This window comes from Salvelinus alpinus, chromosome 9 (assembly GCF_045679555.1).
Source record: "Salvelinus alpinus chromosome 9, SLU_Salpinus.1, whole genome shotgun sequence".
In the NCBI taxonomy this organism is placed as follows: Eukaryota; Metazoa; Chordata; class Actinopteri; order Salmoniformes; family Salmonidae; genus Salvelinus; species Salvelinus alpinus.
This window is the reverse complement of record NC_092094.1, coordinates 45,835,409-45,856,892: the sequence shown is the minus strand read 5'-3', so window position 1 is coordinate 45,856,892 and position 21,484 is coordinate 45,835,409. Positions and strand designations below refer to the sequence as shown.

Here is a 21,484-nt window from a genome sequence, read left to right as displayed (position 1 = left end):
TGCTGTTGTGCAAATGGAATAGACAAAAGGTGGAAATTATAGGCAATTAGCAAGACACCCCCAATAAAGGAGTGGTTCTGCAGGTGGTGACCACAGTTTCTATGCTTCCTGGCTGATGTTTTGGTCACTTTTGAATGCTGGCGGTGCTTTCACTCTAGTGGTAGCATGAGACGGAGTCTACAACCCACACAAGTGGCTCAGGTAGTGCAGCTCATCCAGGATGGCACATCAATGCGAGCTGTGGCAAGAAGGTTTGCTGTGTCTGTCAGCGTAGTGTCCAGAGCATGGAGGCGCTACCAGGAGACAGGCCAGTACATCAGGAGACGTGGAGGAGGCCGTAGGAGGGCAACAACCCAGCAGCAGGACCGCTACCGCCGCCTTTGTGCAAAGAGGAGCACTGCCAGAGCCCTGCAAAATGACCTCCAGCAGGTCACAAATGTGCATGTGTCAGCATATGGTCTCACAAAGGGTCTGAGGATCTCATCTCGGTACCTAATGGCAGTCAGGCTACCTCTGGCGAGCACATGGAGGGCTGTGCGGCCCCCAAAGAAATGCCACCCCACACCATGACTGACCCACCGCCAAATCGGTCATGCTGGAGGATGTTGCAGGCAGCAGAACGTTCTCCACGGCGTCTCCAGACTCTGTCACGTCTGTCACGTGCTCAGTGTGAACCTGCTTTAATCTGTGAAGAGCACAGGGCGCCAGTGGCGAATTTGCCAATCTTGGTGTTCTCTGGCAAATGCCAAACGTCCTGCACGGTGTTGGGCTGTAAGCACAACCCCCACCTGTGGACGTCGGGCCCTCATACCACCCTCATGGAGTCTGTTTCTGACCGTTTGAGCAGACACATGCACATTTGTGGCCTGCTGGAGGTCATTTTGCAGGGCTCTGGCAGTGCGCCACCTGCTCCTCCTTGCACAAAGGCGGAGGTAGCGGTCCTGCTGCTGGGTTGTTGCCCTCCTACGGCCTCCTCCACGTCTCCTGATGTACTGGCCTGTCTCCTGGTAGCGCCTCCATGCTCTAGACACTACGCTGACAGACACAGCAAACCTTCTTGCCACAGCTCGCATTGATGTGCCATCCTGGATGAGCTGCACTACCTGAGCCACTTGTGTGGGTTGTAGACTCCGTCTCATGCTACCACTAGAGTGAAAGCACCGCCAGCATTCAAAAGTGACCAAAACATCAGCCAGGAAGCATAGAAACTGAGAAGTGGTCTGTGGTCACCACCTGCAGAATCACTCCTTTATTGGGGGTGTCTTGCTAATTGCCTATAATTTCCACCTTTTGTCTATTCCATTTGCACAACAGCATGTGAAATTTATTGTCAATCAGTATTGCTTCCTAAGTGGACAGTTTGATTTCACAGAAGTGTGATTGACTTGGAGTTACATTGTGTTGTTTAAGTGTTCCCTTTATTTTTTTGAGCAGTGTATATCTGACATGTTACTGATGTCTTCTTTTTTAAGTCCATAACCCTGTGTGTGAGGTGTGTCCTTTTGTTTCACAGTAAATTTGTTTAAGATTACCAAGAAACATTCTGTGTGCCCCTGATCTAGCCCACTGCAGTAAAAGGTTATTAAAACCTCTTGGAAATAGCCCTTTTCACTTTTGGATATAATTGTGCCCAATTTAAACGGCCTCGTACTCTGTCCTAGATCATATGATATGCATATTATATTACTATTGGATAGAAAACACTCTGAAGTTTCTAAAACTGTTTGAATTATATCTGTGAGTAAAACAGAACTAATTTGGCAGGCAAACTTCCAAACAGGAAGTGAAAATTCTGAAATGGGTCTCTGTGAAAGGCATCGCCTATTCAATTGCCTTGTATTTATGGATCTGTATGCACTTCATACGCCTTCCACTAGATGTCAACAGGCAGTAGAACGTGGAATGAAGTGTCTAGCCTTATGTGGGACCGGATTGGAGTCTTTGGAGTGACAGGTCAGCCATATTGGCAGTATTTGGCTACGCACTTGGGTATGTCATATCTTTGTCTGCAATGCGTTAGGTAGACACGAAGAAATGCTCCGTCTGGGACGTTATTGGATATATATGAGAAAAACATCCTAAAGATGGATTCTCAACTGAGTTTGACCAGTTTATTCGACTTTTATTATCACTTTTTGAAATTTTCGTTCATTGCGTCAAATCTTCATGGACACCTGAGCTACACATGCTAGCCAAAGTTGCTAATTTGACAGAAGAAATGGACATTCTAAAACAAAACAACGATTTATTGTGGAACTAGGATTCCTGGCACTGCATTCTGATGAAAGTTCATCAAAGGTAAGGGAATATTTATGATGTTATTTCGTATTTTTGTTGACTCTGTTGACTCCAACATTGCGGAGAATGGCTTAGCGCTGTCTCAGATTATTGCATGCTGTGCTTTTTACTAAAGTTATTTTTTTTAATCTAACACAGCGGTTGCATTAAGAACCAGTGTATCTTTAATTATATGTACAACATGTATTTTTCAGCAAAGTTTATGATGAGTTTTTCTGTTAGATTACGTGACTCTCTAAAATTTCTCCGGACATTTTGGAGCCACTTCTGACCATGTCGCCAATGTAAAACCACGATTTGTAGCTATAAATATGCAAATTTTCGAACAAAACATAAATGTATTGTATAACATGATGTCATAAGACTGTCATCTGATGAAGTTGTTCAAAGGTTAATGATTAATTTTATCTCTATTTGTGGGTTTTGTGAAAGCTATATTTGCCGTGAAAGAATGGCGTTGTTTGTTGGGCTATTGTGGTGAGCTAACATAAATATATGTTGTGTTTTCGCTGTAAAACATTTTAAAAATCGGACATGTTGGCTGGATTCACAAGATGTTTCTCTTTCATTTGCTGTATTGGACTTGTGATTTCATGAAATTATATTATATTATATTCCCTGTGGCGCTAGGCTAGGCTATGCTAGTCAGCGTTTCTGATGAGAATGATCCTGGATCCGGGATGGGTAGTCCAGAAAGGTTTTAAGGGGGTAAAATTAACTGTTTACTATGTCATAAGTTAAGGGCCCATCTTAAAGAGTACAATAACCCTTTCAAAGAGGAGTGTGAGGCCTCTGGATTAAAAAATTATTGACTGAGACATCCACTCGGACAGCTGCCCCCCCCCCCCCCCCCACCCACCTGGGACCCCCTAGATTAGCCTACCATTAAATATGGATAGCTGAGAACTCTCTCTAAAGGGTAAAGGTGAAACAGGTGTAAAACAGATACAACATTTCAGTGTCAACACGCGGCAACCAAAAACCAGATCCAATTTCGCATATTCATATTAAGTTTGCAGCAAACAATAGAATGTTCACCACAAGTTTCCCAAGATTCTTTGCCAGAAGTTCACGCATTGCATGAAAAATTTACAGCAACAGTTTGCCCAAAAACTAATTTGCATTTGAAAATATGAGTTTGCTGCAAATTTGCAACAAATTGGCCAAAGGTTTGCCAGAAACAAAGGTTTTGGCAAGGGGTTGGTTGGTCTTCCTTTGACCTGGGGAGTGGGGATGATAGCGGTTCATGGTTTTTCTCTTCTCCGGCCATGTTTCTGAGAACTCTGGAGATGGAGATGAACCTCCGTGTTTGTTAGTCCTCCTCTAACTGCTCCACCACATTGCGCAGTTTGTCAACCAACACTGTGGAACAGAGAAACTTGATTAGGAAACAATAACTGAGAGGACAAATAGGAATCCATATGGAACAGCTGAAAGAAATGTATGTTCCTGCACATTCATCATATGCCATTTAGTTGTGTTGCATTACCGCCCGCTGTCGGCCTGTAGAAGCTGTCGTAGGAGCGACAGTCGTTGATCAGTTCTCCCAACTGTTGAGGGCAGTCTTCAAGAAAAGGTTCAGTATATTTTTCTGTACACACCCTCTGATACACCTCTTTGTGTGAGCAGTCTGATCAGAAGTACAAGAGAACAGACATTGAATGATACATTTCTAAATATGACAGAGCAACTACTGCATGCTTATAGAGAGAGAGAAAACCCAACCATGCTATTTCCAGATATACAGTATCACTGTTATTGCTGATAGTGTTTGTTACACACAGCCTTTAAATTAATGGAGTTGACACACCTTTGAAGGGAATCTTGCAGGTTGCAATCTCCCAAAGGACAATGCCAAAACTGCAACGAACACAACAATTCAAACAGAGTGAACTAGCAGTATACTTAGGGCCTGCATTACACCAACAGAGAACATTTGAACATACAAAATAATTTCTGTGATTTTGACATTCATTCATTTACAAAAGTGGAGAGTGTGTTGTAAGTCTGATTGGAAGCAGACCTGTACATCTCACAAGCTTTGTTGTAGGGATGGTTGACACTCTCAAGCTGCTGAGGGGAGCTGTAGCATAAGGAGCTCCTCTTCCTGTCCTTAGTCCTCTTCAACGACGTCTCTGTTTGGGCCAGCTCAAAACCTGCCAGCTGTCCACACACAGCGGACCCCAAAACAATTACATTGCGATAGAGTACTGCAACACTGTGAACACGGAACATCAACTACACATCTTCAAAACAACCTCTGCCTCTATTTAGCAGTGGCCTTACTTTCTGGGTCTATCACTTAGTGGTGCCAACACACATGGATGTGTAGAGGACTGCATTGAACCTCATACCTTCACTCTGTACCCGACATCTACCAGGAACTTGCTACTGTTGATGCATCCATGCACTTTAAACTTCTCCTCCGACTGGTGCAATCTATAGTGATTGAGATATTAGCTAGTCTTGACAGGGTAGCTCAATGTGATTAGGGTACACTTTCTAGTGCTGTGAACTTTAGTGACAGAGGTACAGGGCACAGATCCAGTGTACCTATTGTTTTAGTGAAGAAGAAGCAGCACATACTAATAATGGTGGACAGAAGTTTTAGTAGGTGGATTGTAGACACATGAACAGGTATTTAACGATCCTCTTTCGAATATGGCCAAATTGTACCTGCCGTGTTACCTGTGACACTTGGCCATGGCATGGCTATTAGAAGTGCGACTTTATTAGCCAGCTATTGGCGTTGCTTTCCACTGCTCTGGTGAAGCCCTTTCATGTGTGTACAGGACACATGACTTTCTACTTTTGGAGAGGTAGAAGGGTAGAGATTAGAAAGGGAAGGTACCCGACAGAGACATTATTCAAATAAAAGATTAGACTATAGATCGATTCTTTATTGTATCGACTTAACACATTAATGGCAACAATATGATAGAGGTGGTGCTCTTTGTGTCATGTGCAATAGGTGTTGTGACTGGTCTACTTGTGTAGGGCACAGGGTAAAGACATTCATTTCTATGGTGGTATACCTGTAGAGGCCTCGTGTTGCATCCAGACTCATGACAATAAACATCAACCTGTTACCTGTAGAGGCCCCGTGCTGCATCCATACTCATGACAATAAACATCAACCTGCTACCTGTAGAGGTCCTGTGCTGCATCCAGACTCATGACAATAAACATCAACCTGCTACCTGTAGAGGCCCTGTGCTGCATCCAGACTCATGACAATAAACATCAACCTGCTATCTGTAGAGGTCCCGTGCTGCATCCAGACTCATGACAATAAACATCAACCTGTTACCTGTAGAGGCCCTGTGCTGCATCCAGACTCATGACAATAAACATCAACCTGTTACCTGTAGAGGCCCTGTGCTGCATCCAGACTCATGACAATAAACATCAACCTGCTACCTGTAGAGGCCCTGTGCTGCATCCAGACTCATGACAATAAACATCAACCTGTTACCTGTAGAGGCCCTGTGCTGCATCCAGACTCATGCGAGCATTTCTGTCCCAGGGCAGCTTCCTTTGGGAATCCAGCACCTTTCTCAGACTGCCCTTCTCACAAAACTCCATGACAATGAGGTAGTTTGGATTGGGTCCTGCGATACAACCACGGTAGAGAAGAGGATTATTAAATGCAACAATGGCACATCATCATCACATTTTGATATCATATTCTGAAATCACATTTTTCTTTGGTAAATGGCGCTGGAGGGGATGGCTGACGTTTTACATGCTCCCAACCAACTGTGCTATTTGGTTAGTTTTTTTGCGTTATTTGTAACTTATTTGTGTACTTATTTTGTACATAATGTTGCTGCCACCATCTTTTATGACCCTCAAATAACTTCTGGACATCATAACAGCGATTACCTACCTCAAACTGGAAGAATATTTTTTCTTAAACTAGTCCGACACGAAGGATATACTGCCTTCTTGGGAACAGGCCCAAATCCCCGTCATTTATTTGAAGAAAAGAAGGCCTTCTGAGAATTCGTAGGCGAGTGAGAAAACTCCCACTGCCATCTGTTCTATTGTTCATCGTGCAATCATTGGAAAATAAAATGGATGACCTACTATCAAGATTATACTACAAACGGGACATTAAAAACTGTAATAACTTATGTTTCACCGAGTCGTGGCTGAACGACGACATGGATAATATAGAGCTGTTGGGATTTTCCATGCACCGGCAGGCCAGAGAAGCTAAGTTTGGTAAGAAGAGGGGTGGGGGTGTGTGTCTATTTGTCAATAACAGCTGGTGCGCGATGTCTAATATTAAAGAAGTCTCGAGGTATTGCTTGCCTGAGGTAGAGTACCTTATGATAAGCTGTAGACAACACTATCTACCAAGAGAGTTCTCATCTATATTATTCGTAGCCGTCTTATTTACCACCACAAACAGATGCTGGCACTAAGACCGCACTCAACCAGCTGTAGGCCATAATCAAACAACAAAATGCTTATCCAGAAACGGCGCTCATAGTGGCCGGGGACATTAATGCTGGCAAACTTAAATCCGTTTTACCTCATTTCTACCAGCATGTCACATGTGCAACCAGAGGAAAGAAACTCAGACCACCTTTACTCCACACACAGAGATGCATACAAAGCTCTCCCCCGCCCTCCATTTGGCAAATCTGACCATAATTCTATCCTCCTGATTCCTGCTTACAAGAAAAAACTAAAGCAGGAAGTACCAGTGACTCGCTCAATACGGAAGTGGTCAGATGACGCAGATGCTACGCTACAGGACTGTTTTGCTAGCACAGACTGGCACAGACAGGAATATGTTCCTGAATTCATCTAATATGTTCCCGGGATTCATCCATGGCATTGAGGAGTATACCGTCTCAGTCCTTGGCTTCATAAATAAGTGCATTGATGACGTCGTCCCCACAGTGACCGTACGTACATATCCAAACCAGAAGCCATGGATTACAGGCAACATCCGCGTCGAGCTAAAGGCTAGAGCTGCTGCTTTCAAGGAGCGGAACACTAATCCGGACGCTTATAAGAAATCCCGCTATGCCCTCAGACGAACAATCGTACCCCATCAAACAAACAAAGCGTCATGGGCCGATCGTGGACTACAGGAAATTGTGGGCTGAACAGGTCCCCATTAACATCGACGGGGCTGTAGTGGAGCGGGTCGAGCGTTTCATGTTCCTTGGTGTCCACATTACCAAGGAACTATCATGGTCCAAACACACCAAGACAGTCTTGAGGGCACGACAACACCTTTTCCCCCTCAGGAGACTAAAAAGATTTGGCATGGGTCCCAAAATCCTCAAAAAGTTATACAGCTGCACCATCGAGAGTGTCCTGACCGGTTGCATCACCGCCTGCTATGGTAACTGCTCGGCATTTGATCATAAAGCGCTTCAGAGGGTACTGCGTACAGCCCAATACATCACTGGGGCCAAGCTTCCTGCTATCTAAGACCTATATACTAAGCCGTGTCAGAGGAAAGCCCAAAAAATTGTCAGACTCCAGTCACCCAAGTTATAGACTGTTTTCTCTGATAGCGCACGGCAAGCGGTACCGGAGCACCAAGTCTAGGACCAAAAGGCTCCTTAACAGCTTCTACCCCCAAGCCATAAGACTGCTGAACAATTAATCAAATGGCCACCGGATTATTTACATTGACACCCACCACTCCATTTGTTTTTTACACTGCGGCTACTCGCTGTTTATTATCTATTCATAGTTACTTCACCCCTAACTACATGTACAAATTACCTTGACTAACCTGTACCCCATCGCATTGACTCGGTACCGGTACCCCCTGTATATAGTCATTTTATTGTGTTACTATTTATTTTATTTGGTAAATATTTTCTTAACTCTTTCTTGAACTGCACTGCTGGTTAGGGGCCTGTAAGCATTTCACGGTAAGGTCGGCACAGGTGACAAATAAAGTTTGATTTGATTTGATATCATGTCCTGATTACTTTGCTCATTATACAGTAACTGTACTTCGCTATGCACATTCTTGCACATATGCGGTTGCCAATTTTCCCTCTGCCACTGACTGACTGCATATGTAGTTCGAATCCATTGCACATCATGGACTGTACATTTGTTTATACATCCATACCATGCACAATTATTCGTTTTTTTTGTTGCTGTTCATAGTGTACAGACGGTATGTGGATTCATGTAAATTCTTCATCTATATTCTGCTTGTTTATTCTGTTTACTGTGGCAGCACCATTTCACAAAATCAAATTCTGGGTGTACATGGTGAATAAATATGATTCTGATTGTATCCAGTCTCCTATTTGTTCAGCAACTACAGTATTTCACATACTGCAAAAATAAGCTCACTCACCGCTCTCTTCCTGGACACAGATCCCAAACATTCGCAGGATGTTTGGTGACTCAAAGCGTTTCATAGTCTCCACTTCCTTTTTAAAGACGCTTCTCACCTGACTGTGTGGGACAAACATAACCCATTAAATAAATAGATGTTCAGCACCGAAGCTGATGTTACAAGAACTCTCTGAGATGTCTTGTATGCTATGCTACATACCTCAGGCTTGTGCTACTTGAGTAGGTGTATCTTTTGATGGCCACTGGGAATTTGTTGTACTCTCCTTTGAATATCTCCGAATTGTCATTTTTAATGAAGGGCTCTTTGGGCAGGTCGTAGATCAGCTCCTCTGGCTTGATCTCTCTTATGTCTTGATCTAAAATTCTCGGCTTCTTTACTGTCAATGGGAAACACAGAACAAAGTCAATGAGATAGCAAGTCATACAGGGACTTAGGAACATAACAAATCAATAACACATAACTAAAGGTCCAACAGGAAAACACACCATCATGCAAAATACAGTGAGACCATGGAGTGCTTTCCTGGTGTAGGATGTAAACTATGCTGTGTTTTGTAGTTTGCATGAGTTTGTATGAGTAAAACTTGAGTGCTTGTAGTATCAAACAAAAATGGGGAAGGGTAAAACCACAAAGGAACAAAAACGCAAACAGACACACAGTCTCCTTTATCATCAGACGCTGGTCAAGGTCAACGAGAAATGAGAAACAATAGTTGCTCAGATTCCAAATTAAGTAGTACTGCTAGTAAACAAATAAAGATGAAACAATCTTAGTTTCATTCATTTGGACATTAATCTATAGAGGCTTACTTACAGGTTTCCAAAATGGCTTTGATGTCTTTTACATCTTCTTGGGTGGAGTCCACTTTCCCTAGCACTTCTTCCACTTTCTCATGTAGCACTGTGGGATAAATATGCACAATGTCACCTGCTTGAAATTGCCCCCAGTCAAGCCACACACACACACACACACACTGCTACATATGGTGTAGTCGGCAGGATCAGTGACTGGCCATAAAACAGCCCAGACCTCCTGGCAGTGACCAAAGTACACATATATAGGGTGGCTACATGATTAAGACCTTGCACTAAAAAGTGCATGGTAGAAGCGTCTTACATTTCTGCTGCTCCAGATGATCGATCTCCCTGTCCGCCTTATCCTCTCTCCATCGCGTCTCCTCATTGAATCTCTGCTGTAGCTGCTCTCTGTGATCCACCTGCAGGGCTAGCGACAGCACCTGAGCTGAATCATACAGGCGCATGGTCAAACTCTCAAACTCTTCTCCCTGCTTGTAGGCCTTCAAGACGCGGTACATGTATTTGGTGCTTGCGTATTTCTCAACCATGTCCTGGGCATTTTCCAGGGTGAGTTTGAGCTCATGCAGGCTGTTCTCCACAGGGGCAGGGTCTTCCCCCAGCCCCTTTACCATACTCACCGTATCTGCCAAGGCTTTTACGCGCTGGGCCAAACGCTGACAGCGCTTTTTATTGGCTTTCACTTCAGCACATAAAGAATAGAGCTTCTTCGCTTTGCCCAAGATGGGCTTTATGATGTCCATGGCTGGGGAGAGAGGAGAAGAGACAAAGGTTTAGAAATGCATTAGACAAGTTTTCCCCCCAAACATAGGTCTGAGAATGTCTCTAGCTAGAGTATACATTTTTGGGGATTTTTTTAGGGGGTAGATCATCTTTAATATTGCAAATAGATTGTGGCTTCTATCAATGTAATTGTCTGCATCATTTCCAATATATATATATACTTTTTATAAATATATATTTTCCTTGAATAATTTCCCTTAACCCTACCTCCCCGCCCCAAATTGGAGTAAACTAATGGACAACAGCACTTAGGCTTCTACATCCAGCTTATACATACTATATACATTTTACGGACACAGTACATTTGACATTAGTTATCTTTTGTTTGTTTTTAGTCCCATCTTTCAGCTACCATCAATCTCTGAACACTGTCCAGTTATTTGCCATATATTTCTCAACTGAGCTGTGACGTTTCACAAAATGTGTGAACCTTTCTATTCTCATAGTTTCTACATATTGTAAATTAAAGATAAACATTTTTGCTAAGAGTATTATTATTTATTGATCAATTGACTATGACTTTTCAAAACATCCAGCAGTGCTATTTGCAGAGTTAGCGCCAGGTAAACAAATCTTCAGCCATTTCTGAACCTGCGACCAAAAACAAGCTACATATGGACAGTACCAAAACAAATGATCTAACGATTCTGTCTCTTCGCAGCAAAATCTGCAGAGCTGGGATTGTTGTATCCCCCATACAGTGCATTCAGAAAGTATTCAGACCCTGTGACTTTTTCCACATTTTGTTACGTTACAGCCTTATTCTAAAATGTATTAAATCGTTTTTTCCCCCTTATCAATCTATACACAATACCCATAATGACAAAGCAAAAACAGGTTTTTAGAAATGTTTTTACATTTTATTAAAGTTAAAAAACAGAAATATCACATTTACATAAGTATTCAGACCCTTTACTCCGTACCTTTGGCAGCGAGTACAGCCTCAAGTCTTCTTGGGTATGATGCTACAAGCTTGGCACACCTGTATTTGGGGAGTTTCTCCCATTCTTCTCTGCAGATCCTCTCAAGCTCTGTCAGGTTGGATGGGGAGCGTCGCTGCACAGCTATTTTCAGGTCTCTCCAGAGATGTTAGATCGGGTTCAAGTCCGGGCTCTGGCTGAGCCACTCAAGGACATTCAGAGACTTGTTCAGAGCCACTCCTGTGTTGTCTTGGATGTATGCTTAAGGTAGTTGTCCTGTTGGAAGGTGAACCTTCACCCCAGTCTGAGGTTCTGAGCGCTCTGGAGAAGGTTTTCTTCCAGGATCTCTCTGTACTTTGCTCCGTTCATCTTTCCCTCGATCCTGACTAATCTCCCAGTACCTGCCGCTGAAAAATATCCCCACCTCCCTGACTAAGGCCCTTCTCCCCCGATTGCTCAGTTTGGCCGGGCGGCCAGCTCTAGGAAGAGTCTTGGTGGTTCCAAACTTTTTCCATCTAACTCTAGGAAGAGTCTTGGTGGTTCCAAACTTTTTCCATTTAAGAATGGAGGCCACTGTGTTCTTGTGGACCTTCAATGCTGCAGAAATGTTTTGATACCCTTCCCCAGGTCTGTGAATCGACACAGATCTCCCGAGTGGTGTAGCGGTCTAAGGCACTGCATCTCAGTGCTAGAGGCATCACAACAGACCCTGGTTCGATTCCAAGCTGTATCACAACCGGCCGTGATTGGGAGTCCCATAGGTCGGGGCACAATTGGCCCAGCGTCGTCCGGGGTTAGGGTTTTGTCGGGGGTAGGCCATCATTGTAAATCAGAATTAGTTCTTAACTGACTTGCCTAGTTAAATAAAGGTTAAAATATATCTGAGTTCCATGGACAATTCCTTCGACCTCATGGCTTGGTTATTGCTCCGACATGCACTGTCAATTGTGGGACCTTATATAGGCAGGTGTGTGTCTTTCCAAATCATGTTCAATCAAAAGTTTCTAAACCATACCAAACCATATTTCCTATAGTGTCACCATAATATTTCAATTGAAGAAGTGTTTTGTTCATAATCATTAGGATATTTTAGCGATCCACAGTACGTCCTAAATTCCCACCAGGCTTCAGATGTGAGCTAAACTGTGCAATTGCACTTTTAAGATGCATTTTAAAGTTATAAATTAGAAGGTTAACTTATCATTTCCAAACATTTAGGTCAGTTGTATGCATCTGATTTTCAATCTATTAACATCAAGAGTTGCATTAAATAGGCTTACTGATGCATTTGGCAATTTTCAATTCATACACACAAAACATAAACAAAAGCATTTACTGTGAAACTTGATAGGTTACATGTTTTTTTACTTATTTTTTATTTAACCTTTATTTAACATGTAGGCTATTCATATTTTTTTAATGTAGGCTATTCATATATAGCTTATGCGCATCACTTAGTTCAATGTATCGAATCAGTTATTGTTTTCTTGCCCAAACCGCGAGCATCACCTGTCAAACTCAGACAATTCTCTCAAAACAGAGGGATGTCGATTCGCACGGGTCTATTATCAGAATACATTGGAGTTCGCCAATACAACAGTAGGTTATTCTGGCTGGAATTGTTACTCTCCTGACATGTACAAATTACTGACATGGCAGTTTCAGACCGGACTAAAATTACAGATGTGATGTTTTGTGCTCCTGCACATAATTACATTATCCGACCTCCCACAGTTAAACAAATCCTGTCCGAATAGGGCACAATAGGCAGGACCGATCATAGGCGAGACGAAAAAATTACGCCCACCACAAAAATAGTATAGTACTAGTAAGCAAAATGACATTGAAAATACTTCTAAAATATGTATTTTCCAGACGATGAAGTTAGGTTAATTTTAGGTTCTGAATGAAAGGTGAAAATGTATTTTATGTATGGTTAAAATACATTGGCATCGTTTTCCGGACGTTGAAAAATGCGTATTTTACGGATGTTGAAATCAGGTTCATTTTCCGTTCTGAATGAAAGTTGAAAATACTTATTTTTCTGATGTTGAAAATAGGTATTTTACAGACGTTGACATTTTTGGGGAATGTTGGGGGAGATACTTTAAGGGGTCCTAAATATCAAAATCAAATAGTTAAGTGATCCTTGGTATGACCATCGTAAAACAATTCCAGATGTTAGCTTTAAACACAACCTCTGTTAATGATAGTAAAGACACAACATTTATGACGCCCTGTGCGAGGAATCTAAAATAGGATGAGGCATTTATTTTGAATTAAGTATACAGTTTAAGTCGGACGTTTACATTAACTTAGGTTGGAGTAATTAAAACTCGTTTTTCAACCACTCCACAAATTTCTTGTTAACAAACCATAGTTTTGGCAAGTCAGTTAGGACATCTACTTTGTACATGACACAAGTAATTTTTCAAACAATTGTTAACAGACAGATTATTTCACTTATAATTCACTGTATCACAATTCCAATGGGTCAGAAGTTTACATACACTAAGTTGACTGTGCATTTAAACAGCTTGGAAATTCCAGAAAATTATGTCATGGCTTTAGAAGCATCTGTTAGGCTAATTTACATCATTTTAGTCAATTGGAGGTGTACCTGTGGATGTATTTCAAGGCCTACCTTCAAACTCAGTGCCTCTTTGCTTGACATCAAGGGAAAATCAAAAGGAATCAGCCAAGACCTCAGAAAAAAAATTGTAGACCTCCACAAGTCTGGTTCATCCTTGGGAGCAATTTCCAAATGCCTGAAGGTACCACGTTCATCTGTACAAACAGTAGTACGCAAGTGTAAACACCATGGGACCACGCAGCTGCCATTCCCCTCAGGAAGGAGACGCGTTCTGTCTCCTAGAGATGAACGTACTTTGGGGCGAGAAGTGCAAATCAATCCCAGAACAACAGCAAAGTTACAAAAGTATCTATGTCCACAGTAAAACGAGTCCTATATTGACATAACCTGAAAGGCCGCTCAGCAAGGAAGAAGCCACTGCCCCAAAACCGCCATAAAAAAGCCAGACTACGGTTTGTTACTGCACATGGGGACAAAGATCGTACTTTTGGAGAAATGTCCTCTGGTCTGATGAAACAAAATTAGAACTGTTTGGCCATGATGACCATCATTATGTTTGGAGGGAAAAGGGGGAGTCTTGCAAGCCGAAGAACACCATCCCAACCGTGAAGCACGGGGGTGGCAGCATCATGTTGTGGGGGTGCTTTGCTGCAAGAGGGACTGGTGCACTTCACAAAATAGATGGCATCATGAGGGAGGAAAATTATGTGGATATATTGAAGCAACATCTCAAGACATCAGTCAGGAAGTTAAATCTGAAATAAATTATTCTCTCTACTATTATTCTGACATTTCACATTCTTAAAATAAAGTGGTGATCCTAACTGACCTAAGACAGGACATTGTTACTAGAATTAAATGACAGGAATTGTGAAAAACTGAGTTTAAATGTATTTGGCTAAGGTGTATGTAAACTTCTGACTTCAACTGTATATATATATATACTGTATATATACAGTGGGGAGAACAAGTATTTGATACACTGCCGATTTTGCAGGTTTTCCTACTTACAAAGCATGTAGAGGTCTGTAATTTTTATCATAGGTACACTTCAACTATGAGAAACGGAATCTAAAACAAAAATCCAGAAAATCACATTGTATGATTTTTAAGTAATTAATTTGCATTTTATTGCATGACATAAGTATTTGATACATCAGAAAAGCAGAACTTAATATTTGGTACAGAAACCTTTGTTTGCAATTACAGAGATCATACGTTTCCTGTAGTTCTTGACTAGGTTTGCACACACTGCAGCAGGGATTTTGGCCCACTCCTCCCTACAGATCTTCTCCAGATCCTTCAGGTTTCGGGGCTGTCGCTGGGCAATACGGACTTTCAGCTCCCTCCAAAGATTTTCTATTGGGTTCAGGTCTGGAGACTGGCTAGGCCACTCCAGGACCTTGAGATGCTTCTTACGGAGCCACTCCTTAGTTGCCCTGGCTGTGTGCTTCGTGATCGTTGTCATGCTGGAAGACCCAGCCACGACCCATCTTCAATGCTCTTACTGAGGGAAGGAGGTTGTTGGCTCAAGATCTCGCGATACATGGCCCCATCCATCCTCCCCTCAATACGGATGCAGTCGTCCTGGTCCCCTTTGCAGAAAAGCATCCCCAAAGAATGATGTTTCCACCTCCATGCTTCACGGTTGGGATGGTGTTCTTGGGGTTGCAACTCATACATTCTTCTGTCCTCCAAACACGGCGAGTGGAGTTAGTCCAAAAAGCTCTATTTTTGTCTCATCAGACCACATGACCTTCTCCCATTCCTCCTCTGGATCATCCAGATGGTCATTGGCAAACTTCAGACAGGCCTGGACATGCACTGGCTTAAGCAGGGGGACCTTGCGTGCGCTGCAGGATTTTAATCCATGACGGCGTAGTGTGTTACTAATGGTTTTCTTTGAGACTGTGGTCCCAGCTCTCTTCAGGTCATTGACCAGGTCCTGCCGTGTAGTTCTGGGCTGATCCCTCACCTTCCTCATGATCATTGATGCCCCACGAGGTGAAATCTTGCATGGAGCCCCAGACCGAGGGTGATTGACCGTCATCTTGAACTTCTTCCATTTTCTAATAATTGCGCCAACAGTTGTTTCCTTCTCACCAAGCTGCTTGCCTATTGTCCTGTAGCCCATCCCAGCCTTGTGCAGGTCTACAATTTTATCCCTGATGTCCTTACACAGCTCTCTGGTCTTGGCCATTGTGGAGAGGTTGGAATCTGTTTGATTGAGTGTGTGGACAGGTGTCTTTTATACAGGTAACGAGTTCAAACAGGTGCAGTTAATACAGGTAATGAGTGGAGAACAGGAGGGCTTCTTAAAGAAAAACTAACAGGTCTGTGAGAGCCGGAATTCTTACTGGTTGGTAGGTGATCAAATACTTATGTCATGCAATAAAATGCAAATTAATTATTTAAAAATCATACAATGTGATTTTCTGGATTTTTGTTTTAGATTCCGTCTCTCACAGTTGAAGTGTACCTATGATAAAAATGACAGACCTCTACATGCTTTGTAAGTAGGAAAACCTGCAAAATCGGCAGTGTATCAAATACTTGTTCTCCCCACTGTATGTATGTATGTATGTATGTATGTATGTATGTATGTATGTATGTATGTATGTATGTATGTATGTATGTATGTATATATATATGTATATATATATATATATATATATAAACATATATATAGCTACTGCTCCACTAAAGAAATCTCGGTTGTTCAACAGTCTATGACTAAACAGTCGCCCAATCGACTAAATGGGGTCAGCCCTAAAATCTACAGCGTTACATGGACTTGCTCCTATCTATCTCTCCGATTTGGTCCTGCTGTACATACCTACACATACACTGCGGTCACAAGACCCAGGCCTCCGTCCATAGAATTTCGAAGCAAACAGCGGGAGGCAGGGCTTTCTCCTATAGAGCTCCATTTTAATGGAATGGTCTGCATATCCATGTGAAAGATGGAGACTCTGTCTCGATTTTTAAGTCTTTACTGAAGACTCATATTTTCAGTAGGTCCTATAATTGAGTGTAGTCTGGCCCAGCGGTGCGAAGGTGAACGGCAAGGCACTGGAATGACGAACCGCCCTTGCTGTCTCTGCCTGGCTGGCTCCCCTCTCTCCACTGGGATTCTCTGCCTCTGACTATTACGGGGGCTGAGGCACACTGGCTTACTTGTGCTCTTCCATGCGGTCCCTAGGAGGGGTGTGTCATGTTGTGCTAGACTTTTTTTGCGCTATACTCAACTTGAGTTGGTTGAGTCACTGATGTGATCTTCCTGTTCTGTCTTGCACCCCCCCAGGCTCATGCGGTGGAGGAGATCTTCGTGGGCTATACTCAGTCTTGTCTCAGGGTAGTAAGTTGGTGGTCTGTTGATATCTCTCTAGTGGTGTGGGGGCTGTGCTTTGGCACAGTGGGTGGGGTTATATCCTGTCTGGTTGGCCATGTCCGTGGTATCGTCAGATCGTGCCACAGTGTCCCCCGACCCCTCCTGTCTCAGCCTCCAGTATTTATGCTGCTCTAGTCTATGTACCAGGGGGTTAGGGTTTTATCTGGTATAATTCTCCTGTCTTATCTGGTGTCCTGTGTGAATTTAACTATGCTCCCTCTAATTCCCTCTCCCTCCCCTCCTGGAGGACCTGAGCCCTAGGACCATACCTCAGGACGACCTGGCCTGATCACTCCTGACCGTCCCCAGTTCACCGGTCGTGCTGCTGACCTGTTGCACCCTCTACAACCGCTGGGATTATTAATCTGGCCTTAATGGCCATGTACTCTTATAATCTACACCCGGCACAGCCAGAAGAGGACTGGCTACCCCTCAGAGCCTGGTTCCTCTCTAGGTTTCTTCCTAGGGAGTTTTTCCTAGCCACCGTGCTTCTACATCTGCATTGCTTGCTGTTTGGGGTTTTAGGCTGGGTTTCTGTATAAGAACATTGTGGCATCTGCTGATGTAAAAAGGGATTTATAAATACATTTGATTGAGTTATGCCACATTAAAGAACCTTTATAAAGGATGACATATGGTTATAGATGATTTTTAACACATTTATGTAGCGTTTACGAAGGCTTTATGAAGCCTTTATAAGCTGTACGTCATTTAATGCGGGACCCTATATAAGATACTGTAAATCTTCACATTTAAATGTATGCTGATATAGACCCACTCATATCAATGGTAATTGCATACCACTTGCAGAAACAAGTTTGATGACCTTCATACTCTATGGTACGATACCTTTTTTAGAGATGTATTTTATCCGCTACATCCACCTTCACATGGGTGAGATTGAGAATCTGTGTCAACTTGGTGACTGCTGTAGTAAACTGTTAACTAATGTAGTAATGGTGAAAGGTAAGTCCATAGAGAATGCCGTCATTGTAAATAATACTTTGTTCAACTGACTCGCCTAGAATTTGTTCAACTGACTTGCCTAGTTAAATAAATGTTAAATAAAATCAAATATAAAGGTCCTTGGGAGGTCAGTCTCAGTAATACATTGGTGTTGAGTATCTCATACTGTAACACCATTACGAGATGTGCAGAGTTACTCAACCAGTACAGTACACCTGAAATACTCTATTATCTCGTATACACATGAACACTTTACTTGTGCAAATACTTACGAGACCTTCAAATTGGTGGGTGGGGGGGGGGAGCTAGATACAAAGTGCTTTAATTTCTAAACGGTAAAACAGATATGAAACATTTGATCTCTAATCCAAAATGCTGAAGTATAGAGCCAAATTAAAAGTTTTAGCTTAAAAGTTTTAGCTTCACTGTCCAGATAAATACGGAGGGGGGCGTGTATACAAATATTTTAAATAATTCACAGAATTTTGGTAAGAATGTGCCCAAAAAGTTGTCAGAATCACTGATTTCTGAAGATGACATGATCAATAATTGCTATATTTAATCTTCAAACATGTAAAATGGATATGTAGATGTGAGTATTCGTGGATATAAGATGATTAAAATTATATACAGTACAAAGTTATCTTATAACCTATACAACTTTATCCCATTATCCTATTCAAATTTCATAAAACAGGATTAAAAACTTGCAGCATTCCATAGGAATACCAATACATTTGAACCTAATATATTGATGATGAGAGCAGCAAACCATGACACATAGCTATTCTAAATTAAGATGTATTCTTACTATGGGGCCATAGCAGATTGGTCTGTTACTAGAATGCCAAAAATATAGATTAATATAAGAGGTCTCAACAGGTGTCACACCCTGATCTGTTTCACCTGTGTTTGTCTCCACCCACCTCCAGGTGTCGCCCATCTTCCCCATTATCCCCTGTGTATTTATACCTGTGTTCTCTGTTTGTCTGTTACCAGTTCGTTTTGTTTTGTGAAACTTACCAGCGTTTGTTCCGCTGCTCCTGTCTGTTCTTGCTCCTGTTTTCTAGTCCTTCCCGGTTTTGACCGTTTTGCCTGCCCTGACCCTGAGACTGCCTGCCATTCTGGACCTTTTACACCCTCTCTGGATTACTGACCTCTGCCTGTCTTTGACCTGTCGTTTGCCTGCCCCTGTACTAGAAATAAACTTGTTTCTTTGACACTGTCTGCATCTGGGTCATACCTAAAACCTGATAACAGGTCCAACATTGGATTTGAGAACATTGTAATGGAATGTACGGGGCAGGTTTATAGTCCTCAAAATTAAAACAGTTAATAGGATAACATTTTATATCATTTTAATCAGCGCACATTCATTACTATTTACATGTATAAATACATTTTAAATGATTGAAGATTAAATATAGCAAAAAAGGATCAAAGCATACTCAGAAAACACAGATTTTGACAGCTTTGATTCTGACAGGACACATTCTTACCACATTTCTGTGAATGATTTAACATCTTTATATCTGGTACACTGGACTCATTTGGTTGTGTATTCTACATCACTATGTACATTTTAAGATATTACTGGGCATACTACAATAATATTTCATGCTGGTATGGTCAGATGAGAACAGAGTTGTTCGGCAGCCATATTGGAAAAAGGCTTCTGTGGGGTTAATGCGTGGATCCTGCTTTGGTCCTATATCTAAAAATATCTCTAAAACCCTGTTCTAGCTGTGTGTGTGAAAAGTTATGATTAACGGGTGAGTAATAACTTGTTGTATACTGACATCGTTTGTCATAGGGTAAAATCCCTATGGGGAAAAATGTATGGGATAGAGGGATGAGTGGTAACACAGAGAAAGCAACTGTGGAAGAGGAACATTTAATTTGGTATCTTAAATGGCCTGAAGAAGGGACCGATCATCCTTTTCCTCTTAATTTCTGTAAGATTGCTCTGTTCTCTGCTATGCTCTCAATCGTGTGTCCTTGGCATGATTTGTCTGTTGCCTATGGGACTGCTAACTAGGGATAAGCAGAAGTTCCTGACTCATACGAATGGCATGTGAAACACCCCACCCATACTGGGTCTGTATAAAATGTATGTGAGAACTAAGAGCGAGTTGAATTGGTTTTCCCGTGCATATTGAGACTGGAATGTCTTACAAGTGTTTTTTCCACCACACTACCATATTGCTGCAATGCTATAACGCATTTCCCAAAATCACTATGAGACATCGTCACCCCAACTGAGCCCGATGGCCCAAATTTGGAGGCCTTGCTCATGGATATATGAGGAATGATTTGAACAAAATGCATTGCTCTCAACAGCAGGAAGCAGGCTTTAGGATACCCATACATGTTCGCCATTAAGTATACAGTTAATTTGAACTTTTAAGTACAGTTAGTATAACAGTTCAGCTACAGAAAAGATCACATGCAACACAAGCAGTTACTGTTCTCTGTTCAACCTAAAATCTATTGTAAGTTTGAAATTAAACATACCTTGAGAGACTGTTGTTGTTGGTGCAGAGACTTCAATGACCTTTGAAACTAAAAGGAGACCACACCCTTTATGTTCACTGACACTGGTTTGTCTTGAGCTCCTCCTACAACACCACTACAACTTACAATAGGCTACAGCTGTGCACTTCCTCGGTTTATTTCAGTTCAGGTCTGCTTATCTAATTTCTTTCTTAACAATAGTGATTGCCTGCTAAAATATGGTATAGCATGCCATGTACCTACTTGCTTAAACAAGGGACCCCAAATGACCAAATGTGTAAATAAATATATTTTGTCCAATCAATCAAAAGTTATGAAATATGTCAATAATGGCACTGAGCGTGCATTGGGAAGGTGACAGTGGTGTAAAGTACTTACAGTGGCTTGCGAAAGTATTCACCCCCCTTGGCATTTTTCCTATTTTGTTGCATTGCAACCTAGAATTAAAATGAATTTTTGGGAAGTTTGTATCATTTGATTTACACAATATGCCTACCACTTTGAAGATGCAAAATATTTTTTATTGTGAAACAAACAAGTAATAAGACAAAAAAAGAATAATAAGATGCTCTCAGTGGTGCAGCTGTATAACTTTGAGGATTTGAGGAACCATGCCAAATCTTTTGAACCTTCTGATTGGGAAGCGGCGCTGTAGTCCACAATCAGGTCACTGACCACCTCCCTCTACATTGTCTCATCGTCATGGGTGATCAGGCCTGCCGTTCTGTACCTCTTGACACTGCCCTGGATTACTGACTCCTGCCTGCCCTGAACCTGAACCTGCCTGCCGTTCTGTACCTTACAGACTCTGCCCTGGATTACTGACTCCTGCCTGCTCTGAACCTGAACCTGCCT

The 21,484-nt window shown here is 42.1% G+C and overlaps 1 protein-coding gene across 2 annotated transcripts; it reads right to left on the bottom strand.

The window, feature by feature from the left end:
• Positions 1–3,290: 3,290 nt before the first annotated feature.
• Positions 3,291–20,707, bottom strand: LOC139530199 (mixed lineage kinase domain-like protein). 2 transcript variants are annotated; one of them, XM_071326388.1, is made up of 11 exons: positions 20,630–20,707; positions 9,764–10,207; positions 9,461–9,547; positions 8,846–9,023; positions 8,645–8,745; positions 5,774–5,909; positions 4,653–4,737; positions 4,322–4,461; positions 4,109–4,158; positions 3,788–3,928; positions 3,291–3,660 (listed from the first exon to the last, which is right to left on the bottom strand). In XM_071326388.1, the coding sequence occupies exons 2-11, from the start codon at positions 10,203–10,205 to the stop codon at positions 3,611–3,613; spliced, it is 1,410 nt and encodes a 469-aa protein (XP_071182489.1). In that variant the 5' UTR covers positions 10,206–10,207; positions 20,630–20,707; the 3' UTR covers positions 3,291–3,610. The 2 variants fall into 2 exon arrangements, with proteins under 2 accessions (XP_071182489.1, XP_071182488.1); XM_071326387.1 differs by lacking the exon at positions 20,630–20,707 and adding an exon at positions 13,810–14,614.
• Positions 20,708–21,484: the final 777 nt, after the last annotated feature.